Source organism: Lissotriton helveticus, chromosome 11, assembly GCF_964261635.1.
Source record: "Lissotriton helveticus chromosome 11, aLisHel1.1, whole genome shotgun sequence".
In the NCBI taxonomy this organism is placed as follows: Eukaryota; Metazoa; Chordata; class Amphibia; order Caudata; family Salamandridae; genus Lissotriton; species Lissotriton helveticus.
In genome coordinates, this window is record NC_136072.1 from 666,953,078 (window position 1) to 666,980,301 (window position 27,224).

The 27,224-nt window shown below is 44.7% G+C and overlaps 1 protein-coding gene across 4 annotated transcripts in view; it reads right to left on the reverse strand.

The window, feature by feature from the left end:
• The window catches only part of LOC144791749 (disintegrin and metalloproteinase domain-containing protein 28-like), a 3,662,699-nt gene that overhangs the window by 3,344,575 nt on the left and 290,900 nt on the right, over positions 1-27,224 (reverse strand). For all 4 annotated transcript variants that reach the window (XM_078666520.1, XM_078666519.1, XM_078666518.1 and 1 more), the window contains one exon: positions 15,495-15,571. In XM_078666520.1, coding sequence (XP_078522646.1) covers positions 15,495-15,571 — 77 coding nt within the window. The remainder of the gene's footprint in view (positions 1-15,494; positions 15,572-27,224) is intronic.

Consider the following 27,224-nt stretch of genomic DNA (forward strand, 5'->3'; position numbering starts at 1 on the left):
CCCTACAGTTTCAGTCATCACTGTCTCCACATGTCCTACCCCCAACCCCTGCTCCCAACTCCCCCCACCCCAATACCTCATAGAACACTGAAGTACCTGTCGCGGCATGGGCCGCCCCGAGCCCAAAACAGAGGGCCCAAGACCAACCATACCAATGGATCCCAACACCCCTTAAAGACTGCAATCCCCACCCTACCCCTAACCAACACCCACTGTGTGTGGTGGTCGGAGGCCCTATCTAGTCACTCCCAGACCCCTATCCACCACCACCATTACAGGAAACCATCCCCAAGAACAGGAACAAGCGCTTTAAACATCGCCCACACTCCTCGGAACGAGTCCCAGCCACGGACCCTCCGGCTATTCAAGCGCGCTGCAACAGCGCAGAGACTCCCATACGCTCATGAATTGTCTTCGGAGACGTCGGACACCACAGTATCACCGGTACGAGTCACACTGGCTGAGGCGGATCTCTTCCTCGACCTAGACCTCCGCTGTCTGCCCGTACGGGCCGGTTGGCCCCTCCGCTCCTGCGACGAACCTCCAGGGGCATCAGGATTGAGACCCGGCTGGGCATGGGGCCTGATCTGCACCGATTCGTCAGTCCATCTGAAAACATCCTCAGGAGAGTCGAAGAAATGAGTTCGGGACTGGTAAACAACCCGCAGGCGGGCCGGGTACAGCAGGGAATATTGGATTTTCAATCCACGCAGTTTGGCCTTAGCATCCAAGAATGAGCGACGCTGCTGCTGCACTAACCTGGTGTAGTCAGGGAAGATCATGATCTTTCGATTCTCATAGATGAGCGAGTCTTTGGCCCTCGCCTCGCGTAGGATCACGTCCCGATCGTGATAGTTCAACAGTCTGGCGATTACAGCTCGGGGCCGTTCTCCCTCAGGTGGTCGCTGCGCTAACGCACGATGTGCACGTTCAATCACAAAGCAGGTAGAAAGCGCCCCCACGGGAAGCCAGCTTTCCAGCCATCCGGTTAAAAATTGCTCCATATTGTCCTTTTCGCATCGTTCCGGAAAGCCAACAAAGCGTAGGTTGTTCCTACGTGCGCGGCCTTCCGCATCTTCCACCCGGGTCGCAAGAGCCTTCTGAACTTGTGCCATCGCGGCCATTTTGCGTTTCAAAGTTCCCACCTCATCCTCGACCACCGATATCCTCGACTCCGTCTCGGTGATCCGTTCCACAGCGTTCCGTAGGTCCTGTCGCAGTAGGGTCACGTCTGCACCCACCGCCCCAATCTTTGCGTCCAGCATATCCCTGGACTGGGTGATCGCTGCCATGAGTGCCGCGTTGTCCGGTCCCGCTCCTCCACTCCCACTAGGAGCCCCAGACCCTCCGCTGGGGCCGGTAAACTTGTCTATAGGCCCCTGCTTGGGTGGGCCGCCACCTCCCCTAGTCATAGCTGCGTGAAAATGTAGGGTCCTGTATCCGGAGGCTCCACTGAGGGGGGGAGGGGGGGGTTCTCTACCACCGAAGAGCGGAACTGTCCCCGGCCCCCGAAGAGGAAACGGCCCCCAGCCAGGGGTCGACGGAGCTGGTCTCCGGGCCCCCACCCCCCTGCCACCAACTGCTCCGCAGGGCACACAGCGGATCTCTCCGGAGTCACCGGCCTCACAGGACCTCGGGCGTCCCGACCGCCACACCACCGGCTCCGTCAACGACAGTCCAAGGGAAGTTCAACGTGGCCCACTGGCCGTCCGTGGCAGGGTCCGCACCCCCAATCGTGGTAGGCCCAACCGGTCTCCCCAGAAAGCAGCTCAGCAGCGCCCCCAGACACCTCCTGTATTCCGCGTCGGCTCTGTCCGCAGCCAGCACCGGGAGAGCACAAGAACCCAGGCCCCGGCTGACCTGCAAGGATGCTGTCCACTACTCTCCCCAGGTGCACCAGGCGAGATCCAGGACCGCAGCGAGGCCCATCTGCGTCCAGCCGCTGCTCCCCGGAATCGCCGCCGTGCAGGGTCAGTCCGCCAGCCGAGTGGTCCGCCGGCTCGGCCGGAGCACCCCAGCCACTTCACAGTTGGCGATGTCGGAGGCCCCGAAAATCGAGGCCCCGGTCTTGCTGCCTCAACGCAGGCCTCGTCGCACTCCGGCCCTTTCCACAGGTCGGAGCAGGCACTCACCACAGCCAGAGGGCCCCTCCGGCAGCCTCTCACTCCGCCCGGAAGAAGGATTCCGCCAGTCCCCGGGGGACGGACCTATGCAGGGTGGCACTGCGACTCCCCGGCTGGGGAGCGCGAAACTCGAGGTCCCGGTTCCTCCCGGGGGACAAGGCCGGAAACTGCCGCCACGGTCTGCAGCTCCACCAGCGATCTGGGAGCACCATAGAACACACCGGGCGATACCTCCTGCCCTCCGAATAGCTCACCGGCCGTTTGGGGATTGAAACGGGTCTGGGAGCCAGGATTTGCAGTCGGATAAAGTACGGGCCGGCGGGAGCTTTAGCAAGCTGCTACCACCATCTTCGCCCGCGTAGCCACGCCCCACCTTTCCTGCATTTTATGTTTTTATTTTATTATTTCTATTTGGCCCATAGTATCTAGCGCCAACTTAGCCCTACACGTTTGCACTGTTTTACACATCCACTAGTTACATTATACAAAGCAAACGTGAACTTTTTTTTATAAAAGCCAGGCTATGACTTAAATCTGCTTCTGTGCACTAATAGAAGTAGCAAAATGCTACATAGGTGGTATACTATAGTGAACATTGCATTTTAGCGTAAGCGTTGTAATTAGTGTTGTTTTTTTATGCCATATGCCTCCGACATGTTAAAACCGCAGTGCTTTATTTTTGTGCATTCAGGGGCTGTTGCCAGCAAGATATCTGTCAATAAGGCTCTCTATGTATATTTAACCGTCTACTTAATCACAAGCTGGTGATGCTGGGGGCGGTGGTGATTTTAATCATTGAATGATATTGTGCTGCTTAATTTGTGCTAAAGAGATACCGTTTTTTTTTAATTAAAAATATTTACCCAGTAAGTTAGGATGAAATGTATAACTAAATTTGGCTAAAGAGTTATTGTGATTAATAGCATTTGCGAGCTGTACATCAAATGAGTTTATTTAAAATAGTTGTTGGCGTGCCTCGGTGTGAACACAACTTTAGCAGCTTGCTGTGCTTGATTTGCATCCCACAGATGCTGCCTACGAATAGATTTCAATCTGTCTTCCTCTGCTTGTGAGCGCTTCATTAGCCTGCCCTTGTTTCCTTTCTAAAGTGTAGATTTTCACTCCTAAACATCACATTATCGCAGACTTTCAGTCTGCTTTTGGCCACCCAAAACCACGTTCGATTTTGAGTTTACATGTAGCGCTGTGACTAAAACGAGCTTCTGCAAACTTTAAATCTGGAAACGTTCGCCTAATCCTACAAATTTGCCCATAATGACTAGACCGTTTTCAATAGTAACACAGTAACGCTTTATTTTGCAGTGAAATATTTATGTGAGAACAGTTACTATTATGTACGTATGCTTTTTCTATGCTTAATTGTTGTTAACATTACACTTTTCTACAGCTTTAAGTGGGCCGGGTCCAAGCAGGTACCACAAAAGGGGCCAATGGGCCTGCGCATTTATTACCTTTGTCATTGGTGGCTATATTACGTGACTCGGCTGTCATATGAGCTGCAGCGATGCAGAGCCACTGAAAGGCTTTCTGTATTTTTAAATTACCTTGGCATTGGTGTTTTGAGCACGCTGCCTCTGAAATGTAATGTGTGCCCCGGCATTTTTGAGGGATTACAACACTGTCGCGGAGGACTTTTTACTGCGTAATTATTGCTTTCTTTTGATCACGGTGGCTCTGAACGGTACACTATGCTAAAGACTGATTTCAAGCTTACGTGTAACGCTGTGACTAGAACTAGCCTTCTGTAAACTTTAAAGTCGGAAACGTTTGCTCTATGCTAGAAATGTGCCCCTAATCAGTAGCCCGTTATTATTATTAATTTTAGTAACGCTTTATTTTGCTGTTAATTATTTATGTGGAAACAGCTACTATTATTTGCGTATGCTTTCTATATGCTTAAATGTTGTTAGCATTACACTCTACTTACTGCTTTAAGTGGGCCGTGTCCAAGCAAGTACTGCAACAGGGGCCAATGGGCCTGCGCATTTATTACATTTTTCATAGGTGGCTATATTACGTAACTCCGCTGTCATATGAGCAACCACACACACAACCACACACCCAACCACACACGCAACCACAGACACAATCACACACACAATCACACACACAACCACACACACAACCACACACACAACCACAACCACACACAAACACACACAACCACACACACACAACCACACACACAACCACAACCACACACAAACACACACAACCACACACACACAACCACACACACACACAACTACATACACACACAACCACAACCCCACACACAACCCCACAGTTAGTGCACACTTTCGCCTGCCACATACACCACCACCGTCAGTGCACGCTTCCACCGGGCACAAACACCACCAGCCATCAGTGCACGCTTCCACCAGGCACACACACACACACCACCAGCCATCCGTGCACGCTTTCGCAAGGCACACACATACCACTAGCAGTCAGTGCATGCTTTCACCAGGCACATACACACCACCAGCCGTCAGTGCACGCTTTCACCAGGCACACACATAGCATCAGCCGTCAGTGCACACTTTCACCAGGCACACACACCACCAGCCGGCAGTGCACACTTCCACCAGGCGCACACACTACCAGCCATCAGGGCACAATTTCTACAGGCACACACACCACCAGCCATCAGTGCACACATCAATTGGTAACGCATCCACAATAACTATTGTAGCAATCGCAGTATGAGGCACTATTACTTTTAAACATATTCATCTAAAGCGCAGCATGCCACCATTGCTACAAAAATAAATACACTTTATTTGGCCTACAATTTATAGACTTTTGTTGCAATTGGTGTTGCAAAATTTAGCAATGCCAATAGCTCAAACTTAATTAATGCGAGACCTATTGCATTGCAAAAGCTTGTTGTATTTGTAACAGCACCACTAACCACCAAGCGACAGGCTGATACAGTGCCCACACCACAGCACCCCAGTACAGTGAGTAGGTTTGTATAGCAGTGTTGCACTTGCAGGCTTCAGTAAAAGCCCTGATACATAGCTGTTGACTCACTATCAGGCACTACATACTGCTTTCAATACCAGAGTTTCAAACTGTGGTTGACTTCTTACTGTCTTTGCCTATGTAGCTTTAGGGAAGCATTCAAGGAGGAAAATGCGTTTTGAGAAGCACCAAAGAGACAGTACTTTCTGCATGAACCTCCTGCAGCAGAGCATGACTTTCAATGCATTCCATGCAGGAACAGCGTAATTTGAAGTATACACATATGTTTGCCCTAGAGTATCAGCAGTTGTGGCTTGTTGTTGTGGAGGTGGACACTTTCTGTCCAATGGCTACCTGTGTTCTTGTTTAAGGAAGTATATATTTTCAGTTAAATCCTGCATTCGTTTAAGTAGATCCTACACCGTCTCGTGAAGTTTATGCTGCCATGTACACCTGCATATCAATGAGATCATCTTCTGAGCCGCTGCAGTGCCTGCCTGCCCTCTGTTACTGAGAACTGTGGTCGTGCAGTCTGCCTCCGAGGAGTGCCATTCCATTTCTGGTGCTTTGCAGCAGTTTTTAGGCTTTCTTATAGTTTCTCGTTGTTCAAATGGGTCTCATTTCTGATATTTATATGTTTCCCCCATTCTTCATTCCTTGATTTTGCTCGCAAGAAAGTGTCACCCATAGTCGTTGAAATGTCACTCATAATTACACTGAAATTATTGAAATGTCACACATTGCAATCTGAAACCTTGGCAGCAATGTGATTAATATTAGTCAATGGATATCGATCTACAACCACACACTTGTTTAATTGGCGCAAATCTATTTATAAGCGTAACTTGCCATTAGGTTTGCACACGGCTACAACCGAAGCAAGCCATTCCGTACCTTCTACTTCCTCAATAATGCCATTTTCTCTTAATTTCATTATTACCTTCTCCATATCTTTTTTGATGGCAATCAGAACACTTTGTCCTTTGCAAGCAACCGGAATGGAACTGCACTTGAGCTTAAACTTGTGTTGATACCCTTTCAGGCAGCCAAGACCCTCTCTAAACACTTTAGGATACTCCTTTTTTAGAGAATCAGCAAACTCATCATTGGTAACATTCTCAACACAGCAAGTTAACTCCCTCAATAAAATGGGAGGATCAGAATTTGGGTCCAAATAAATTCTTAAATCTACCTGATGAATCCAACTTATGATACTATCCCCCTTTTTAGATACGTAAATCTTTCCTGATATCATTCTCTGTCTAAACTCAATCAAGCCATAAAAATAACCATGAATCTTTATCGGTTCTCCTCCATACGCTAAAGGAATGAGGTCTGGTTTGAACAATTTAATGTTATCCCTCAAATTCTTAACATAGAAATTGTTGGAGACAATAGTTATTTTTGCTCCTGAATCAAACAAGACTTGTGTGCTATTTGGAATAGACTCGCAGAACACACAAAGCAATCTTGCGTACAATGCTCGTAATCCCGAAGACTAGGCATAAAGGTACAAGCGTGCGAATCGCTGAAATAATTGGAATAGACTCGCAGAACACAAAATGCAATCTTACGTACGATGCTCGTAATCGGAAAAACTTGGCATAAAGGTAACACTCTAATGAAATTGCAAAATGGCTCCCACGTCGACGCGCTCCAACGTCGAAACGCCCTGACGTATGGCCAAGCAACACGATTACCTAGAAACCAGACAAAATGGCTCCCACGTCGAGACGTCCTGATGTATACCAAATCCAGAGGTCGCGTTGCTTGGAAGCCAAGGTCGATGAACTGGTATTCGATCCCTCTGTCAGAGAGTGACGCCGATGTCCTTGAGGCAGCAGAACTTCCACGAAGAATTCGTAATTGTATTTGTTCGAACCAAAATATAACAGCGCGCAGGTTATTAACGGAAAATTTAACCTTGCGCTGTCGCTGGTTTAAACATAACTCATTTAAGTGCCTTTTATGCTTTTTTTTTAAACTTCAAAACGCTTGATATAATTAGCAACTCCTTGCATCAAAATAAGAAAGAGCAAGCGCAACTCAAATGAACAGTAAGCGCCACATCGGTTAAGCTCCCAATCAGCTTGAATAAAAAACGCTGATGAGCATGTGCCGATGGTTGCTCATGAATTTTTAGAATTAATAAAAGGCACAGCGAATGAAAGTAGTTAAGTTCAAAATATGAATAAAGTCAGTAAATATCTCTCACCACATTGATGAAAAAGTCATGAGTATTATGTTGTTGAGATCCTTGAAGAAAGCTGCCGACTACGCCAGTGTTATATTTAAAGAATTAAGGGTCCAAGGCAGCAGGTAGTCTTTCAGTAGTTTATTCTTGAAATAGGATCTCATCCAGCCAGTGCAGAAGCTCAACTGAACAAATCACATTCCTACAATCTGACATCACTTAAGATCTAGAATTAGAACTAACACATCACATAACCATAGAGAATACCTAGAGACACTACAGAAAGTAACTAATCATAGACAACAAATGAAAGGTAAAATAAAGGTATATCATACAGTATTATGCAAGTAAATGTATGGTATAGCTCTACCATCTTACAATAGTCATGAATATATACGAGTATATAAAGCACTTGATAAAGGTTGCGTACTCCTACGATGCCTCCCTAACTAGATGTACCCAAGTGTACCTAGCATGTGTGTAGGTGTTAAGCCAACAAATCCCTCTAGGATTTAGTCAACCACATCACCTGAAGTGAGAGACTGTAGGACCCCGTCCTGGTCTTGAGTTGGACACCCAGCGAGGGATGTTAGACCACTGCAAGCTGGAGTGTCTGCATGTGGGAACCTCAGCATCTCTGGTTAGCATGTCGGCCGGGAAGTCTCAGTCTCCTCTGCTCTATCTTAGCAAGATGTGATGTATATTGCCCATAGCCCCTCACCAAGGACCCACACACCGCCAAAACCAACCTCCACAAGGGTATGAAGGCTGTCGCCGAGTGGATGAGGAACAGCCGCCTGAAGCTGAACTCGGACAAGACAGAAGTCCTCATCCTCGGCCCATCTCCGTCTGCCTGGGAAGACTCCTGGTGGCTGACTGCACTAGGAACAGCTACGACACCCACGGACCACGCACGCAACTTGGGATTCATCCTTGACTCCTCCCTCTCCATGTCCAAGCAGGTCAACGCTGTCTCCTCCTCCTGCTTCAACACCCTCCGCATGCTCCGCAGGATCTACAAGTGGATCCCGATCGAAACCAGAAGAACCGTGACCCAAGCCCTCGTCGGCAGCCGGCTGGACTACGGCAACGCACTCTTCGCCGGAATCCCCACCAAACACCTACAACGACTACAACGCATCCAGAACGCCTCCGCCCGCCTGATCCTCAACCTCCCCCGCCGCAGCCACATCACCCCTCACCTGAGAGACCTGCACTGGCTCCCCATCAAAAAGAGGATCACCTTCAAACTCCTCACCCACGCACCCAAAGCGCTCCACAACTCTGGACCAGCGTACCTGAACGGCAGACTCAACTTCTACACCCCCGCCCGCCAGCTCCGTTCTGCAAGCCTCGCCCTCGCCGCCGTCCCCCGAATCCAACGAAGCACCTTTGGAGGCAGATCCTTCTCCTTCCTCGCGGCCAGGACCTGGAACACCCTCCCAATCCACCTACGGCAGACCCAGGACCTGCTCGCCTTCAGGAGGCTCCTCAAGACCTGGCTCTTCGAGCAGTAGCAGCCCCCCCCCTTTAGCGCCTTGAGACCCTCGCGGGTGTGTAGTGCACTCTATAAATACTGTGACTGATTGATTGATTGATAGGTCTCTACAGCGGTCCTACATCGCTGAATTACTGTGTCGGCCTAATGATGGCGTCAAAGCGATACCAAAGGGAATGATAGACGGAGCGTTGGAGCAAATAAAACACTCAACCCCAGTCAACTGATCTGGGTTAAATCCATCATCATTCTTTAGCTCACTCCACCACCCCAGTTCAGACATGGCCATATGCAAATCAGTCTAACCCTGTGCCTCATGGGAACAGTCCAGCACTAACTGCCAAGCCATGTCTTCCCTGGACCGGAAACAAGCATCCTGGGACCAGTTTCTGGCTAATCAGCCATCATCAGCCAGACTAGCTTGAATCCAGTGGCAAAGTGAGCAAGGCACCCACGTCTGGGCATACCCTGCCAACTTAGGGCGAACAAAGCGATACCAAAGGGGATGATGTCAAGCGTGAACTGTATACATGGATATTATACAGGAGATGGTCGTCCTGCTGTGCTTCCAACAATCCTCATGCATAATGTATGAGATCTTGAACTAGGGAAAACCCGTGTTCTGAATGCAGTGTTGTATCTAGGTAAAAGGGCTGTCCTTGTAAACCGTGACAAGTGTAATGTAGGGAAGAATATTGGTGAAAGTATTGTGTATTCATGATTTCATTGTTTGGGGGGAAACGAATATAGGTGAAGGGTAATGAAGTTACCAAGGCCTATATTATGGTGCATATATGGAATATAACAGCGGCCTAGCACAGCCGCTTCCATGGCACAGCGCCACCCTCCCCCAGCAACAGTAGCCCTAGTGACTGCTGTGCTGGTCCAAGTCCAATCCTGCAGGTTTGCTACAGGCACTGCTAGGCAGGGAAGCTGAGCAAAGAGGCTCAATTGAATCGAGAACTGCAGGGGTCCTTATTCTCCATAATCTCCTTGAGCCTCCTATGCACTGAAGCCACGCTGCCCCCCTCTGCTGTCCTGGTGACATGCTGCTGTGCCACCTGCCACAACTGACCTCCATGCACTGGTCCGGCCTCACCACAACTTACCTCGCTACCTGGGCTTCATTATTGCCTGGGAGGTCTGCGCACCAGGTCACCCCCTTGACTTTTTCCAAAGTGGCCGAAGGGCTGAGCAAGGTGAGGGCCAGCAACAGCCACAGTAGGTGGGTGAGCATCAAACAGCAAGCACACTCAATAGATCCGGGTGCAAGCTTTGGCTCGGGGTCAGCACTCAGATGAAAACCTGGATGGCTCTGCAGCTCCATGACGAGCAACAGCAGTAGCAGTGTCAGCGTGTGTCAGCATCAATTCTAGGATGCAGTAAAAGGCAGGGGGAGAGACTATGCAGACGTTACGGGGATCAAATGTGTGCCTTCTTCCTATAAGTCAAGGTTATTTTTAGAATCAATAGCATTTATTAACAGTTCACACATAAAAGGACACAGCATGCCGCCTATAACCCAACATGGCTGGTCGCGTTCATTAAGTGGTTTGGATCGCTGTCAGCAGTATACAGAGCATGCCGCCTACAGCACAACAGAGCCAGCAGCGTTCATTCAATGTCAGCAGTATAAATGTATATCGCGAGGTGAGACTGAGATTTAAATACAGTAACTAAACAAGACTAAAAAAGAAACAAACAACCCCTCAACCCTCCTTCATTCCAAGTTGTGACTAGCATGGGAGACAAGCAGAGGTCTAGCAGCCCCCAATCCGAGAGCCTATCAACGCCACCACGAACAGCACCCATCAACGCTCAGAGGGAGAAGTCTCTGTAATCAGGCGTAGGATGCGGAGATAGGTTGGGCAGGACAACTCTTTAAATTCCTTAGAAAGAATTGAAACAAAGGGAGTCCAAAGTTCTGAGTAGGAGGAACCTCCTAACCACTAGGGATAACTTTTCCATCCCCAAAAGCAGCTAGAGTTGGTGCAACTACGCTGTGTGATCCGGTGTCTTATCAGTGCCCCAGAATGAGAGTATTACCCAGTGTGATGAGTTCAGTGCCAGGATAGCGTAAGCAGGGAATCGGAGTGTTGAAAGCAACGTCAATGTCATCTAGGACTCGTTACCAATATCTGGAGAGTTTTGGACAGTACCGTAGAAGAATTAAGTAGAGTTACGGCACTCCAGCAGCCTCTCCAGCAGTCTCAAGAAAGTTATGTTATAAATAGAGATGGTGTTTCTCTATGTTAGGGAACAGAAAGTAATTACTCCATACGTCCAAGATGTGGAATAAAACTCTTTACACAAAGGTCTTAAAATATATTTCCACAAAAATGTCAAAAACAAGGCCAATCTCTGTGCTCAAAGATCCACTAGGAGCTGGAAAAAAAGAATTAGAGTACCTTCTATGCGGCCAATCTAGTTGCATCGCTCCACTTTTTCCTCACTTTAAAAAAAATGATTCGTAAAAGATTTTAATGGTCCTATGCTCTTTATTTATTTACCTTTTTAACTTTAAATTGGCTGTTTTTTCAATCAAAACAATAGAACTAGGCCAAAATAACTTTCAATTGGATGTCAATTTTGTGTTAAGTTAAAATGGAAAGAAATTGGCTTTTATACAGAAAAGTATATATTTTCTTTTTAATAAGTGCTCCAGGATCCTGCAATTTGACCGGAAAACTTTGTGCTAGTGATTAGCAATGGATATCTTGAATGAGAAAAATAAGTTACAACAAAATCTAAATTAAGCAATGCTTCTTGAGCTAACTGCAGGTCTCATTACTAAGCATTACATATAGCACTTTAATTTAAATATTTTATTCACATTAAGTTGTGGAAAGGCAAGGGCAACACAGGTTATTGCATATTGCCCATGTTAATAGCTGTAAGCTACAACCCCTCAAAGAGTTTTTAACCACTTTATTTGAATCAGGACATAAAGCAATGACAAATTTTAATACAGCAAACAATAAATATTAATCTATAGCTGTAATGCAGAAGGTTGCAGTAGTGGAGGAAGCACAGACTGCTGCCAGCTTCACCTGATTGCAAAAAAAAATCATGAATTTTTTCCAAATTGTAGCAATACAGTAATTCCTATCTATCTATCTATCTATATATATATATATATATATATATATATATATATATATATATATATATATATATATATATATATATATATATAAACAAATGTATTTCTGTCTGTTTGTCCTTTATGCATTACTACACCATTCATCCGATTGCCATGAAACTTTAGGAAGTTGTCGAGTACACTCCCGCAAAGGTTTCTGGCATAATCTTTTTTTAAATATCATCCCCCCCAGGGCCCTCATAATCTTTCGAATACTGATGTACGCACCAGACGGAAAAACAACAAATCGTGTATCCACAAGCACTTGAATAAATAAATAGAATTAAAACACCATTCATCCGATCGCCAGGACACTTTGGGAAGTTGTTGAGTACACTCCCGCGAAGGTTTCTGGCATAACATTTGGTGAAATATCGGCCCCCCAGGGCCCTCATAATCCTTCAAATACTGATGCATGCACAAGACAGAAAAACAAAAAATCGTGTACCCACAAGCACTCGAATAAATAAATATAATTAAAACAGCATTTATCCGATCGCCAGGAAACTTTGGGAAGTTGTTGAGTACACTACCTTGAAGGATCCTGGCATACATTTTCTTTAGCTATAGGCCCCCCAGGGCCCTCACAATCTTTTGAATACTGATGAACGCACCAGATGGCACAACAAAAAATTGTGTATCCACAAGCACTCGAATAAATAAATAGAATTAAAATGACACTTTGAAATGTTTTCCATATTAAAATGAATAAGTTTCAATAAAAATGACACAATGTATATTGAATGTTATCATAACGAGTTTCCTTGAATTTCCTTTCTTTGGAGATCGCAGCAACGCGCAACGGGTAAGCTAGTCTTTTATACAGCAAAACAACGTTGCTGATTTTCGATGATCGTAAAAATATGTGGGAGCCAACAAGTTGGCAGCACACAGAATCTTTTCTGGCCCACACTTACCAATCATAGGTATCCATGTTCTGATGAGGTGTTCCCATTTTTGCAAGCATATGAAAAAATTAACCAATTGGTATGTAGGTTTGAGATGTAACATTTTTACGATGATTTAAAACTTTTAGGCAAGAAAACAATAAATATGCACAAAACAATGAAAATCCGCTGAATGAAGCTAAGCGCCTGGTGCTCGGAAATTGCTTTGTACTTTGGTTCAGCCATTTTGTGGGGTTTCTGGGAAAATGTTCTATGGCTATTCTCATGGAAATAGTACTTCCACAGTGCTCCCTAAAAACGTTAACCCTTCACATTCCAGATCATATTTGAAAAGAAGTGGCACTGGCTGAACGTTTGATATACATTGGTCGAGTAGGAGGCAAAGTTATTCTTGATCCAAAATAACCCATTTTCTACAGAAACAAAACTTGGCAAAGCCATTCAGTCTGGCGTTAGCTGGCAGCCTTTTTCAATATTTGTTTAATTTTATTGTGGTTTTTACAACAGATTTATTGTTTTGAGTGGCTGCAGGGCGCTCCTAAATCTAATGAAAACAGTGACTAACAGAAAAAAAAACTTTCCATGAAAAAGATCACATTGCCATAGTAGTAGATGGCACTGTTGGGAACTACTTTGTGTGCACATGTTCTCCTTGTGAAATGGAAGAATGCTGTCACTCACTTTGATGTTAGTCGACTGCTAAAGTGAGCTGTTCTCTTGCCCAATGATGTAAAATGTGAATGACACAATAACAGACCAAAGAATGAGAGGACTGCCTGAAACCCCGTACAAGTATATTATTGATATCATTTTAGCGAAATAAAAGACTGGCTAATGCCAGACCTAAAATGAAGCAGTCAGACAGTGTGGCTTCCTTAATATATTGAAGGTGACACAAAGCCTAAGCACATAGAAATTCCACAATTGATGCCAACTTAACTCCCCCACCCCACAGGAAGAATTAACAAGAGAGCCAGTGTGGAGATCACTTGATCACTGTTGGGTGTTTGAATGAATGAGCGCCCAAGTTCTGTGAGTCTTAGGTTAAGTGAGCAATTGTGCAATCAGTCCTTTTTCAGTGCCTTGTTGGTAAGTATCCAATCAGACTATATCCAACCTCAGTATCTGCACGCTGGGTGTTTCACAAGGGTCCTCACTCCCTCCCACGCTCTTTAACCTTTTCCTGGAACCACTGACAGTAATTCTTAAAGCCTCCAACATCCAATATCACATGTAGGCTGATGACCACCAACTGCACATGAAAATATCCACCCCTGACAACATCAATGCTCTCAACAGAACCCTGATCAAAACCTTAAACTGGCTTACCTTCAACCATCTCAAACTATACTCCCTCAAGACGGAATTCCTCCTCATTGCACTGGCTAGGCAAACCCCACTGTTGTGAAATATCTCTTTCATCTCACCACGCTCAACTGCACACCACACCTAATTGACTTGACAAAATGACTTGGAATTCTGCTTGATAAGAACCTAAACATGTAAGAGCACATCAGAGCATCTACCAAAGGAACAAACTTCCAGCTGTGCATCCTAAGAAAACTCAAACCCTACCTTCCACAAGAGGATTTCAAATCGGCAGTGCAAGCGCTGGTCTTCTCTACACTAGAATATAGCAGTGCTACTTTATGCGGTCTGCCGAAGCTCAGCTTAGCCCCCATCAGAGCTTCTCTAAATGCTGCTAAGAGACTCATCACGGGCTCCAAGAAGATCAACCACATCTCGCTGGACCTGAATGCACTTAACTGGCTTCCTTATGAGGCAAGGATCCAATTAAAGATTGCTTGTATGACCCATAGGGCTCTTCACTTTAATACCCCACTCGACCTGACAAATAGGTTGGACCTTTCTGAGGGCTCCCGGTCCACAAGGAGCACTGGCACCTTGCTGCTCAAGCCAAAGAAATTCAATAAGCTTAAAACCTACAATCGCACATTCTCGGGCAATGCTCCGAAAATCTGGAACGCACTTCCAGTGGAGAAAAGGCTGATTCCATTCACATTTGCCTTCAAAAGAGAAGTGAAAGCTCTACTAATGAACAATGCACTGATCTAGAAGCTTTGCTCCTCTTACCTTGAGACTTTCTTGCCATCTTAACTATTACATGTCATTTTTTGCTACCTACTGTCGCCTGCCATAATGTCCCTTTTGTTCTTGATGTATATTGCCCTAATTTACTTTCTACCCTAGCCTTCTCCCTATGTTCCCCCATTATGCCTTGTTTGTTATTGTTGCACAATGACCTACTTGTACATTGATTTCTCTCCTTGAGCTGTGTTCCTATGTCCTATTCAAACTGTATATAAAGCGCTCTGATATCCACTTGGGTCATGTTTGCGCTATATAAAACGCATAAATAAATAAATGTGAGACTGTGAAATGGTGCATATTAAAGTGGAATCACTTGTATTTTTTGTAGGATTTTAAGTTTGGTTTTGTATGGTGATGTTTCTTTGTTTTGACCCTCTTAAAAATGTGATTCTATCCCTGATAACTGAAGGTCTGCTGAACTGTCAATTTCTTCATGCCAGTAAATATATGAAAAAGCTACAATATGAATTTACTTTGCTCTGCATAAGAGCAGAACAAGAAGTAGACAATCCACATACAAAAAACTCACTTATTTCTTTCAAGATGCATCACCACGTCTTCTCCGTGAACTTTAAATCCATACTGCACTTTGTCTGGGTACTGTACCTGCAAATATGCAACACAACGTTTTTTTAAAGCGCAGATTCAGCCCTGCATTCTACTCTATCAAATAGCACTTGCTAAAACAGGTTAATACAAAGGCACCAGATATGACACATGTTACTGGTCAGACCGTTTGCGACCAGTAAAATGCATTTTCAATGTACCAACCCTATTTTGCAAATCAGTAACCTATAACCGACTCGCAAAATAGGGTTTGTGAGTCGTTAATTAGGGAGGAGCTTCTTAACAGCGAGTTGCACTGGAACGTAGGCATGCTTTGAGACCATGAATGGGGTCGCAAAACATTTGCAGTTTGCCATCAATTTCAAATTGGTGGTAAGCCATTCTCAAACGGGGTCCCTAAGAGACCCCTTACCATTTGTGAATGGGGGCACCAACATTTGTTCAGGGCAGAAAGTGGTCCCATGGACCACTGCCCACTCAGAAAAATTAAAAGAAAACTTTTCATTATCATTTCTAAAAAACATCCAGTTTTCCTTTAAGAAAAACAGGCTGCATTTTAAAAAAAACTGCTTTATTTAAAAAGCAGCCACAGACTGCTGACCCCAGTAGACCAACATTACTGCAAGTGCCGGCCATGTCCAATGGGTTGCAAATTGCGACCTACCTCAAACAATTAATGAGGCAGGTCCCTTGCTACCCATTTGAGGATCGCAAACAGTCTCTCAGACACTGTGGTACATCAGGTTTTGCGTCGCGCAAATTGCGAGTTGCTAAACCCTGATATCTGGCCCTTAGTTACCAAACGTAGTTCAAGCGAATAAAATTATGATTTCTGCAAAATTTTCACAATCCCATTAGTTGTTCAATAAATGTTTTTAGAATTCACGATGTAGAGGACAAAACCACTCTGTAATATTATGAATAGGTCTCCCGGTTTTATGGTATTTATATTTTTGTAATTTAGTCTGTACTTATCCATATTTATGTTTTGCTAATTTGACCTGTATTTATCCATATCTATTTTTGATTTTGTGAATAAATGAAGCTGAAATGTGCGTATTTCTGCATTTATTTAACCAGTTAATGTGCACCCGTGCCTGAACGCCTGACAGGCTTCAATGATAATACACCCTCAGATGGTAGAATATGCACATGTAAATTTTAGTATCCAGGTTATACAAATCTACTGCTGTTAAGGTTCTTTACTAAAATCACTATTTTTTTAATCCCCTTGCCTGTCAATCTGTACAGCTATTGGTCTGGCAGTCATGATTGACACCATTCAGAATCACTCAAAAACAACCCAATTTCCGCTTTTATCCACATTTAAAAATAAATACAGACAGAAAAACAAATGTTTTTCTGTCTGTATTTATCTGTAACAATCAGTAAAAACGGAAAACAGGGAGCCTTTATTATGAAATATAATTGAACTCGAATGCGAACAGTAATTTACAAGACACAGAATACCTCAATGAACTCAAACTGCACTCAGAATATTGTATTATACTGTAAAATAAAATCAGACACCAACAGACCAGCTTTTTTTCCTCTCATATCACCAAAGAGCATATGCAATAATCAATCAACTGCATTGTCTAACAATCTGCCCAGCGGTCACTGCATTCACCTGGGTCCATTTCCAAACTGGATACTCACCTTTGCCAATGACTCTTAGTAATTATTGGGATGGATTACCAACACCCAAGGAGCTGCACCAGATTAAGAAGTCAGTCCATATAGTCGAAGTAGGGCTTTTTGCCATACCCTGTTCCAACCGGCAGACCCTAGCAGCAGCCCTAACCCAATCTTTCACTCTCGGAGGCAAAGTATCTATCCATTTCAAACAGAGTTCTCATCTGGCGATAAAAATCAAATAGAAGAGCAACCTTCTGCGAGACTGCCTCAACAACGTAGTTAATACTCCATCATCTCCCAGGAGTACAAGCATTGCATTCAATTTGATCTCCTGACTAAAGACACTTTTTAGTGCAAGTTCTATTCCACACCAAAAGTCACTTAGGCACGAGCATTTGACAAAGATATGGACATCATTAGCTCCTACACAGCTACATCTTACGCACTTAGGGGGAGGATTAGGGGCAAACTTGGATATCTTGTGTTGAGTTCAATAAAGACGATTAATAATGAAAAAGTGGTTCGTCTTCAGGTTAGATGGTTTAACAGTTGAGTACAGTCTTCAAATAATTATCCCACACTGTCTCAATTTCTCCCACAAGAAAAGTTCCACTCCACACCGAGTAGGGGGGTGGTAGCATCTCTTCAGCTGCCACCAGGAGTCTCTCATACCACCTTGCAACCTCCTTACTCTTTGATATAATGTCCTAAAGAGAAGACTCTAACTCACAGACACCCCGATCTCCTTTTCATATGCCACAAACCAAGAGGATAGTTGAATAAACTTAAATCTGGACAGCTCATTACCAGTTTTAGCCTTAAGTACTTCCAAGGACTCACTCCCTCCGATGACAACAGATCTGCCCAAGTTGTGACCCCTGCCCTCCTAAGTGGAAGACTTAAGGCGTCCTTCAGACATTCTGGGGTTCCAGGAGAGTCCCAAACTGGGGCTAAGTCTGAATCAACTACTCCTGATGTTATACCATATGTTTAAGGCAGATCTTAATACTTTTAATCAGACTTCCTTAAAAAGCCTGGGAGCACCAAACTTATAAAGAAGCCCTCCACACTCCATTGTCACCATGTCCCCCAAAAGTTTCCCCCAAGTGGAGTCATCTGCCTTTACCAGAAGCATCCGAATATTTTTAAACTGGAAAGCAACCCAATACCATTTAAAATTGCGTAAGGCTAATCCCCCTTGATTCATATTGCTACTGAGCCCAGCTCCTTTAGTAGCCCAAATAAAGCTTGCAACCTTCCCCTGGATTTTGTCAATACCTTGTTTGGGAAGCCAAAGAGGACTAACATTAAAAAGGATAGGTCAATTTGGGAAGAATGACCAATTTTATTAAATTAACACGTTCAAAAATCGTCAACAGGAGATTTTTCTATCTACTTAATAGGTGGTCAATTTCTTTACTGACCCTTAACAAATTAAGCTACAGAATATCATCTATATCACTCACTACTGTAATGCCCAAATATCTAAAATTGGAACTCACTTTCCCTTCCCAATCCGTGATATTCCAACACATAACCCTGGTTTTAGCAATCTTTACTAAGTAACCAGAGAGGGAGTCAAATTCCCTCAAGAATTGTTCCACCCTCAGAATTGATCTTAGAGGATCAGCCGTGTAAATTGATCGTCGGCATAAAGAGCAACTTTGCAGCTGTAGGGCGGAGAACTGAATGGAACAAAATGATCCAATCTCAGCTGTTAAGCAAGAGGGTCTATGTAAAAATAAAACATAAGAGGAGACAGAGGGCAGCCCTGCATTGTCCCTCTCAGTATATTAAAGCTGGGGGTTGATGTGCCATTAAAGAAAATCCTAGCCAATGCTCCTTCATAGACCATCATAAGTGTATTAAGAAATTTAGGGCCAAATCACATTGTGCTCAAAACCTCCCAGAGAAAGACCCAACATACTTGATTGAACGCCTTAGCAGCATCCAAAGCTACTCCAGCCAGAGGAGCAGATCATTCTATGGCAAGATCTATAGTGCCAATTAACTGTTGGGTTTGCTCCTGTATATATCTCTTGGGGATAAAACCCTTCTGGACTGAGTGTATAAGCTGAGGGGCAAGCTTAGCTAATCGTCCCGCTAAAATACTCATTAAGATCTTATAGTCCACATTAAGCAGGGAGATTGGCAGATAAGAATCCACTTTAGTAGGATCCTTGGAAGCATTCAGAATAGGGACTATTGTGGCCTCTTTAGAGGACTTCAGAACCTGCCCACCATGTCTATAGATTGTATTAAACAAGACTTCCAAGAATGGTATCAACTCCTCTATTAAAAGATTATACACTTCGTTTGGTAGAGCATCGGTACCCTCAGATTTATCCTTCCTACTTTTAATTATATTAAAACAAATCTCCTCCTTAGTTATTGGAGCGTTGAGTGCCTTACCACTCATATCTGTTACGCTGGGTAGCTCCAGCTTCCTCAACCAGGCCCTAAATACACTCTAAATAGGGAGAGATTTCTTCCCCATATAAACTAGAACATCAAGACTAAAGCAGGTATGCATATCCTCCTGCTTTTCTGAAGTATCCCCTCTATCATTCACAAACAATTTATTCATAAAATTCCTAGACCTGTCTGCCTCGGCCTTCAAGGCCAAAAGAGCACCGGCTTTTTCCCCTTATTCAGAAATCTGCATAGACCTGGCATTCCACTGAGTTGTGGATTTTGATCCAAATAGACCCTGTACTCTGGCCTTGCATCTTCAAGGAACTTCTGAAACCTTGCCTGAACATTGAGGGACCTCGTTCTAGTTCAAAGCAAATCACTCTCCATGAGCCCACTTTATTCTCCAAAACCTTAAAGTTTAGGCGTTCAGCCTTTTTATGGACAGAAGACAAGCTTTGTAGGTCCCCTTTAATATATGCATTGAGCGCATCCCACACAATGTCCAGGGAGGCAGCACCGAGATTGTCCTTAAAGCACATCCTGCATGCCCCGTTTAATATCTCCCACATCTCAGGATCAGCAAGAATGACTCTCCCAAGAGTCCATCTTTATCTAGGAGGTCTACAATACCCAACTAAGGAGAGACTTATCGCAGCATGATCCGAAATGTGGCCTGGACGATGTTTATAGATGGTATTGCTTAAATGATAGTTCTGTCTACAAAAAGGTAGTCCAACCTAGAAAAGTGGCCATGCTTTTTACTATGGAAAGTGAAGCCCTGACTGGATCCCATCTTATATCTCCATACATTTAACAGGCCCAATTCAAGTAGCATATTGTTTGACCACTAGGGTACCCGAGGAAAGTTGTCATAGCAACCTCTATTGGATCTATTTTGTACAGGGTCCAGTAGAACATTAAAGTCCCCCCAATTGCAACAGGAGCTGTGGCATCTATTAGATTCCATTTCAAGTTAGATAAATGGAAGGGATGAATATTAGGCCCATAAAAAACAGCACAAGCTAACTCTACCACCCCTAACCCCACAGTCTAAGGTAGCTATCAGCCACCTCCCAGATTGATCAGGTTTGGAGGTTTTAATAACACAGCGCATCGCCTGTGAAGTAAGGCGCAACGTTTGGGGGTCAGTAAAGGAACTTTGGAGGTGCACTGAGGCCCAGGAGACCGCAGGGCCAACACCGAGACCGAGGCTCCGCCCCCTTTTCACCGGGGCTTTCAAAAACTGCTCGCGCCTCCCGCTTCGCGGGAGACGCATCGCCTGTGAAGTAAGGTGCAACGTTTGGGGGTCAGTAAAGGAACTCTGGAGGTGCACTGAGGCCCAGGAGACCGCAGGGCCAACACCGAGACCGAGGCTCCGCCCCCTTTTCACCGGGGCTTTCAAAAACTGCTCGCGCCTCCCGCTTCGCGGGAGACGCATCGCCTGTGAAGTAAGGCGCAATGTTTGGGGGTCAGTAAAGGAACTTTGGAGGTGCACTGAGGCCCAGGAGACCGCAGGGCCAACACCGAGACCGAGGCTCCGCCCCCTTTTCACCGGGGCTTTCAAAAACTGCTCGCGCCTCCCGCTTCGCGGGAGACGCATCGCCTGTGAAGTAAGGCGCAACGTTTGGGGGTCAGTAAAGGAACTCTGGAGGTGCACTGAGGCCCAGGAGACCGCAGGGCCAACACCGAGACCGAGGCTCCGCCCCCTTATCGTCACTTCCTCATAGGTAACAATCCTTTCCCGCTTCGCGGGACGCCCGGGGCTAAGCCCGGGCAAAGGGCGGGCCCTCTACGGCCCTCATCGGCAGGAGGAGGCAGGGGCAGGGCCAGAAACGCTGCAGGAATCATCACCGCAAGTAAGACTTTTGGCTCTAAGTCTCTCCTATTAACTACTAAAATCGTATAAAAAGTGAGTTTGAGTGTACATTGCAAAGATGTCTACGAAATCGAAGGAAGCCCCACAAAACACTCTTGACAACTACCTTGTCCAAACCGTGAAAAAAATAAACACGCAGAGGAGAAATTCTCTGGGGTTGAGCCAATCCCCTGACCTACGTTGTCTGTCCCCCACTGCATCTATTCTGATTGATGACACTATTTTGCAGGAAGCTCATCAGGAGGACATAACTAGTGGCCCTATTTCCCAAGGATTAAGCGGCACACCTGTTAACGTAGTCCCGGCCTCTGAGGTTTCCAACGTAGAGGTTGAGAGTGACATTGACATTGACTCTGATCAGGAGAAACAGACTCGAGTTTCTTCTGACGAACAGACACCCAAAGGGCGTGCTACAAGGCCAAGACGATTATGTACTAAAAACCCACCCAAGCAGGGTGGTCCACGTCCGGGGGCAAGAAGGAAGAGGGCTATTACCCCAAAGTCAAAGCAAGTAAACATTGTGGAAGATAAACATAATCATACTTTTGAGGACGCTTTTTTTGAAAGGATTGCTGACTTTCTTGAGTTAAAAATTAATGCCATTGTTAAACCTTTAACATCAAAAATTGACAAACTGCAAGCGGAGATTAAGAGATTGGGGGGACTCCACACTACGGTTGCAGGTGGGATAGAAAACATAACTACGTTAGTTACAAACTTGAGCAATAATACAGGGGGAATTGTGGCCAGAGAGGTTGTAAGCGATGGCGCAGGGAACCAGTCGCCTGATGAGAACTTACCGCCCCAACCATCAACATCAGCGACCACTATCAGCGAGGGTCCTCTGTTAGTTAACATCCCAACAGATAGTACCCCCTCTGTTAGCTTCCCCCCAGTAATTGCTCACTCAACGGACCCCCTTCAATTTTTAGTCGAGGCCACACCAGTGGCCCTAGTGTTAGCCAATGTCCCTCCTTTGGAAGGGGGAACAGTGGAAAGCCCTACCTCTCTCACAAGCAAGGCTCTGCACTGGTTAACCAGTAACATGCGGTTAGCTCCAGGGGGAAAGTACCATTTGGCAAGCGTAATTAAGTCAGCAACTAGGGTCCCCTGGCTGGAAAACCGGACGAAAAAGTTTAAAGGGGACTGTGTGGCAGTGAGCCTCTCAAATCAAGAAGTCCTGCCTAATATACTTGCTAACCTATTTCCTCCCCAACGCAGACAGGGTACTGTTGTTCCCTAACCCTAAAGTTCTTTTACGGTGAACAGCAGAACGTTACCCACCCAAGGACTCCCGCACCAGGGTGGGATAGAGCTTGGGACTCAAATCTCAGATGGGGGCAGGACATAAGGCATAATGCAGTAGCCCATCATCCCCTCTTACCACAGCACAATCCTTTTGTAGAACCCCTTCAATTGTTTAATCGCTATGCCCCATTATCCTTCATGGATCAAAACGATTGACTCTCTCCCAGAAAAGATACTAACGGTGAGGGTCCTTCGCTTGCTCTTAGATCATTAGATCCAAAACTTACAGGTATTAGGGTCTGCAGAATTATGAGTTGGAATGTAGCTTGCATCAGAGCCAAATTCAACGATAAGAACTGGTTGGAGATTATTAGATCTAATGACATTCTTGCTTTCCAAGAAACTTGGGAAACGTCAGACAGACTTGTTCTGGACGGCTTTTCCCATTTCTTTGTACCGGCAGTACCTAGCAACTCAGGAAGGGCAAAGGGGGGCTTGGCTATATACATCTCCCTAGATATTCAAGGAAAGCCAAGACAGATTAAAACTAATTCAATAAATATCTTAGCGGTTGAACTAACTACACCAAACTCACAGCCTATATTAGTCGTTAATTTTTATAATCCTCCCGTCAGTCAAATCTTGAATGAGCATCTGGTAACTTTAGAGGAATTCCTGTCTACCCACAGTGAGAATAGTGTTCATGGGTTTGAGGTGATCCTTTTGGGTGACTACAACATCCACCCATGTAATATGGATTGCCGTGTGGAACATGAGGATTTTTCCCCCTACTCCTCTACTCCGCATTTTGAACACTCACCACGTGGAGAGGCTTTGGAATCGCTCCTAGCAATTTTTAATCTTTATGAATCATATAGTAGCCATATAGGCTCGAGGTTACCAACATACGTGGGTAACAACACAGGCACAATTGTGGATTATATTTTTTTATCGTCCAGTATTCTGTCTGAAGTGCTTAATTACAAGGTAGAAACTTCAGCTTTTAGTGATCATAACCCTGTAATTTTAGAGACTGTATCACGGGGAGTTTTGGGAAAGAGAGTGATTGAAGCTTTATGCGTGACAGATTTAGTCCTGAGAGACCAGAATCGCAGACTGAAATGGGACCAAGTAACCCCAATTACCTTTCTACAGGATACCCTGGCCAAAGTTGAGGGGGAGGTCGCAATCTGCTTGGATATTAATAACTCTGTAACTACATTGATAGAGGCGTTCAATGTTATTTGCCGTCAGGTCAACTTAGACCTGACCGTAAAGAACAAGCCTTATATACATAAGGGCCCCAAATGGTTTGATTCAAATTGTTCCAAGGCTCACTCAATCCTCTTGAAAGCTTTAAAAAATAAACCAAGAGACAAAGAACTGATAGCATCACTGAGGAAACAATACAGTTATGCTATCAGGATGAGGAAATCCGAGATTAAAAAGGAGGCCTGGAATGACTTATTGTCGCCTGATATACAGAGAGATAGTGCTAGATTTTGGGCGATAATAAACCATCCATTTTTTGTGGGATTAGAGAAGCAGAGAGCAGACTGCACCATACCTGATGAACAGTGGGTCACACATTTCAGTAACATTTATAGCTGCCCCGATATCACTCCAGGATGTGGAATGCAATTCACACAACCAGAAACCACCATCTCTCCTTTTAACATAGAGGAGGAGGTGAAGAAAGCGATAAATGACACACTCTCTAAAAAGGCACCGGGCCCCGACGGGGTTCCTGCTGATTTCTTTAAGAGTGCCCCTGAACTAAGCGCCAAAATTCTCACAAATATTTTTAACGCTACAAGGGATTTTATTTTTCCTACTAGCTGGGCTAAGTCCACCATAATACCGATTTTTAAAAAAGGACAGAGAACAGACCCGGCCTGTTATAGGCCAATTTCTCTAATTGATTCCAGTGTCAAAATCCTGGGGAGAGTCCTTTTAGGAAGACTGACTCAGCTTTTAGAAGGGAAGGGTGCCCTATCAAATGCACAATATGGTTTTAGAGCCAAAAGAGGAACTTTAGATCAGTGTCTAAATTTAGAACTGATCATAAATAAATATGTAATTGCCAAGGGGGGCTCTCTGTACATGGCCTTCATGGACCTCTCCTCAGCTTTTGACCTGGTCAACAGGGCTAAGCTGTGGGGGGTCCTTTTGACCATGGGCATTGATGCTCCTTTGGTTAGGTATCTGGCCGAGTTACATAGAGATCTTAAGACCTCGGTCAGAGTGACCAGGGAAGGAAGATGTACTTGCCACTTTAAGTCAGAGAGGGGGGTCAGGCAAGGGTGTATCCTTGCCCCCCTTCTCTTCACTCTTTACATAAATGATCTTGAGGCAGTCCTGGCAGCTACCCACACCGACATCCCGCACGCAGGAGAGACAAAGATACCTGTCCTCCTGTACGCGGATGATGCTGTCCTCTTGGCACGCTCTGGAGTGGCATTTAACAAACTTCTTTTAGCTTTTGGGGATTTCATGTCCTCGTTGGACATGAAAACCAATGCAGAAAAATCTCATGTAATGATTGCAGGAGCCGCAGGCAGGAAAAGAAAGTTGAAAACATTTTTCTGTGCTGGGAAAGAGGTTAGGAGAGTTCCATCTTTTCCTTATTTAGGAGTGATGAAAAGGGCACGTGGGGCCCCCAGCACTCCGTTAAAAGCAACGCTGTGGCAAGAGCGGCTGCTGGGTTGCTTGGTTTTGCTAAAAAACTTGGAGCCCGCCCCATGGAAAGCATTATAAAGGTCTACAAATCTAAATGTTTGTCGGTTGCCCAATACGGCTCTGTTATTTGGGGGTACACTAATCATGATAAAATCCAGAAAGTAGAAAATAAATTTCTGAGAACTCTGCTTTCTGTCCCTCAATCGACCTCCACCTATATAACACACACAGAGCTTGGACTGGGCTACATTACCGACATTTTAAAATTAGCCCCAGTTATTGGTTGGCTGAAAATTTGGCTCAACCAGGAGCTTACATTAAATCATACTATCTTAAAAGATTGTTTAGCCCTGGACAGAGCTCATAACATCCCGTGGCTAAAATACGTACAGACGCACTTAACTTTAGCTGGCCGACCTGAACTTTTTTCTTCTCCACATTTGATAAATCAGGAAGATATAAAAACAGTTAAAAACATCCTGATAAATTTCTATGTTTTGGAGAGGGAAGCTATAGAGTTAAATAAATCTACGGTTAGGAAACATTGCATGTTAACATCTGTCCCAGGTATGGAACCATATCTTTTTTTGGCAACTAAACCATACCACCGTTTCCTTCTAACGAGATTTCGTCTGGACCTGATTCCCTTTATCCTGGGTAATTTTAAAACCTGGATTAGACCTGAAAATGCCGTACCATGTGATTGTGATCACTTTTCTACCCAGGATACGACTCATTTTATCTTGTTCTGCGGCCATTATACTGAGATTAGAAAAAAATACTTGCTTCCTATATTGTGCAATCTGGGTTTTACGCAGGTAAAACCAGCTATGATGTTCCTGCAACTTCTTCCCAATTTAAAAGTAGCATTTCATGTTGCCAGTTTTTTGGTTGCAGGCGCACGCATAAATAAGTATCGTTCTAAAACCAGGCACCTTGCTCCAGATTAATGATTACTCTTTTATATCGCACTGATCTTAATACTTTTAATATTTATGCATAACTTATTTTGTACATTGTAGGTTCAGGGTTTTTTAACAAAATATTGACTTGTATTATTATGTGTTTTGATTATGTGTTCTGATGAAATGTTGTCATGTATTAATGCTCGTTCTTTTATGATTTTTAATAATCGAATAAAGATAATTGACTGACTGACTGACTGACACAGCCTACTCCTCGTTTAATTAAGATGGCAACCCGCTTACAGTGTGCAGACTGTTCTGATACTAGGAAGTGGTCTATCCAGGGATACTTTGAAAATACAGCTTTCCCTTCCAAGGTATCTAGATGGGTCTCCTGGATCAGACAGATATTCAGGGTTGCTCTTAGATGGATCTTGGTGTACCCACTGGATTTAAAAAGAGGGTCGATATCTGACCGTTTTTACAAGGTCGTATCCTGCAGCAGTGAGATCACAATGGCCTTAATATCCGAAACTTCCACGTTCTCAGGGATATTGATGAGTCTAAGATTTTTTCTCTATGTTTGATTTTCAAGACATTCCAGATCCTCTCTCATCTCCTTGTTTTGAAGAGTTAACCAGCTCACCTCTGCAGACGTCATGTCTATAACCTGCTTCATTATAGGGATTTCCTGCTCCAGGGCCTCGGTTCTCACAGAAACTTCCTCAAGTTGCCTAGCCAAGACAGCACAGGAAGCCTGTATTGTGACCTGATTCTACTGAGAAATCGAAAACCTGTTCTTCATTTCTTCCTTGAAGGCCAGAAGGATGTCCACTAGTGATTCTGAGCTCACCTGAGGAGGATGACTAACAGCAGGAGTTGACTGTACAAGTTGTAAAGGCTCCTCCTGTCCATCATGGAGATCATACTC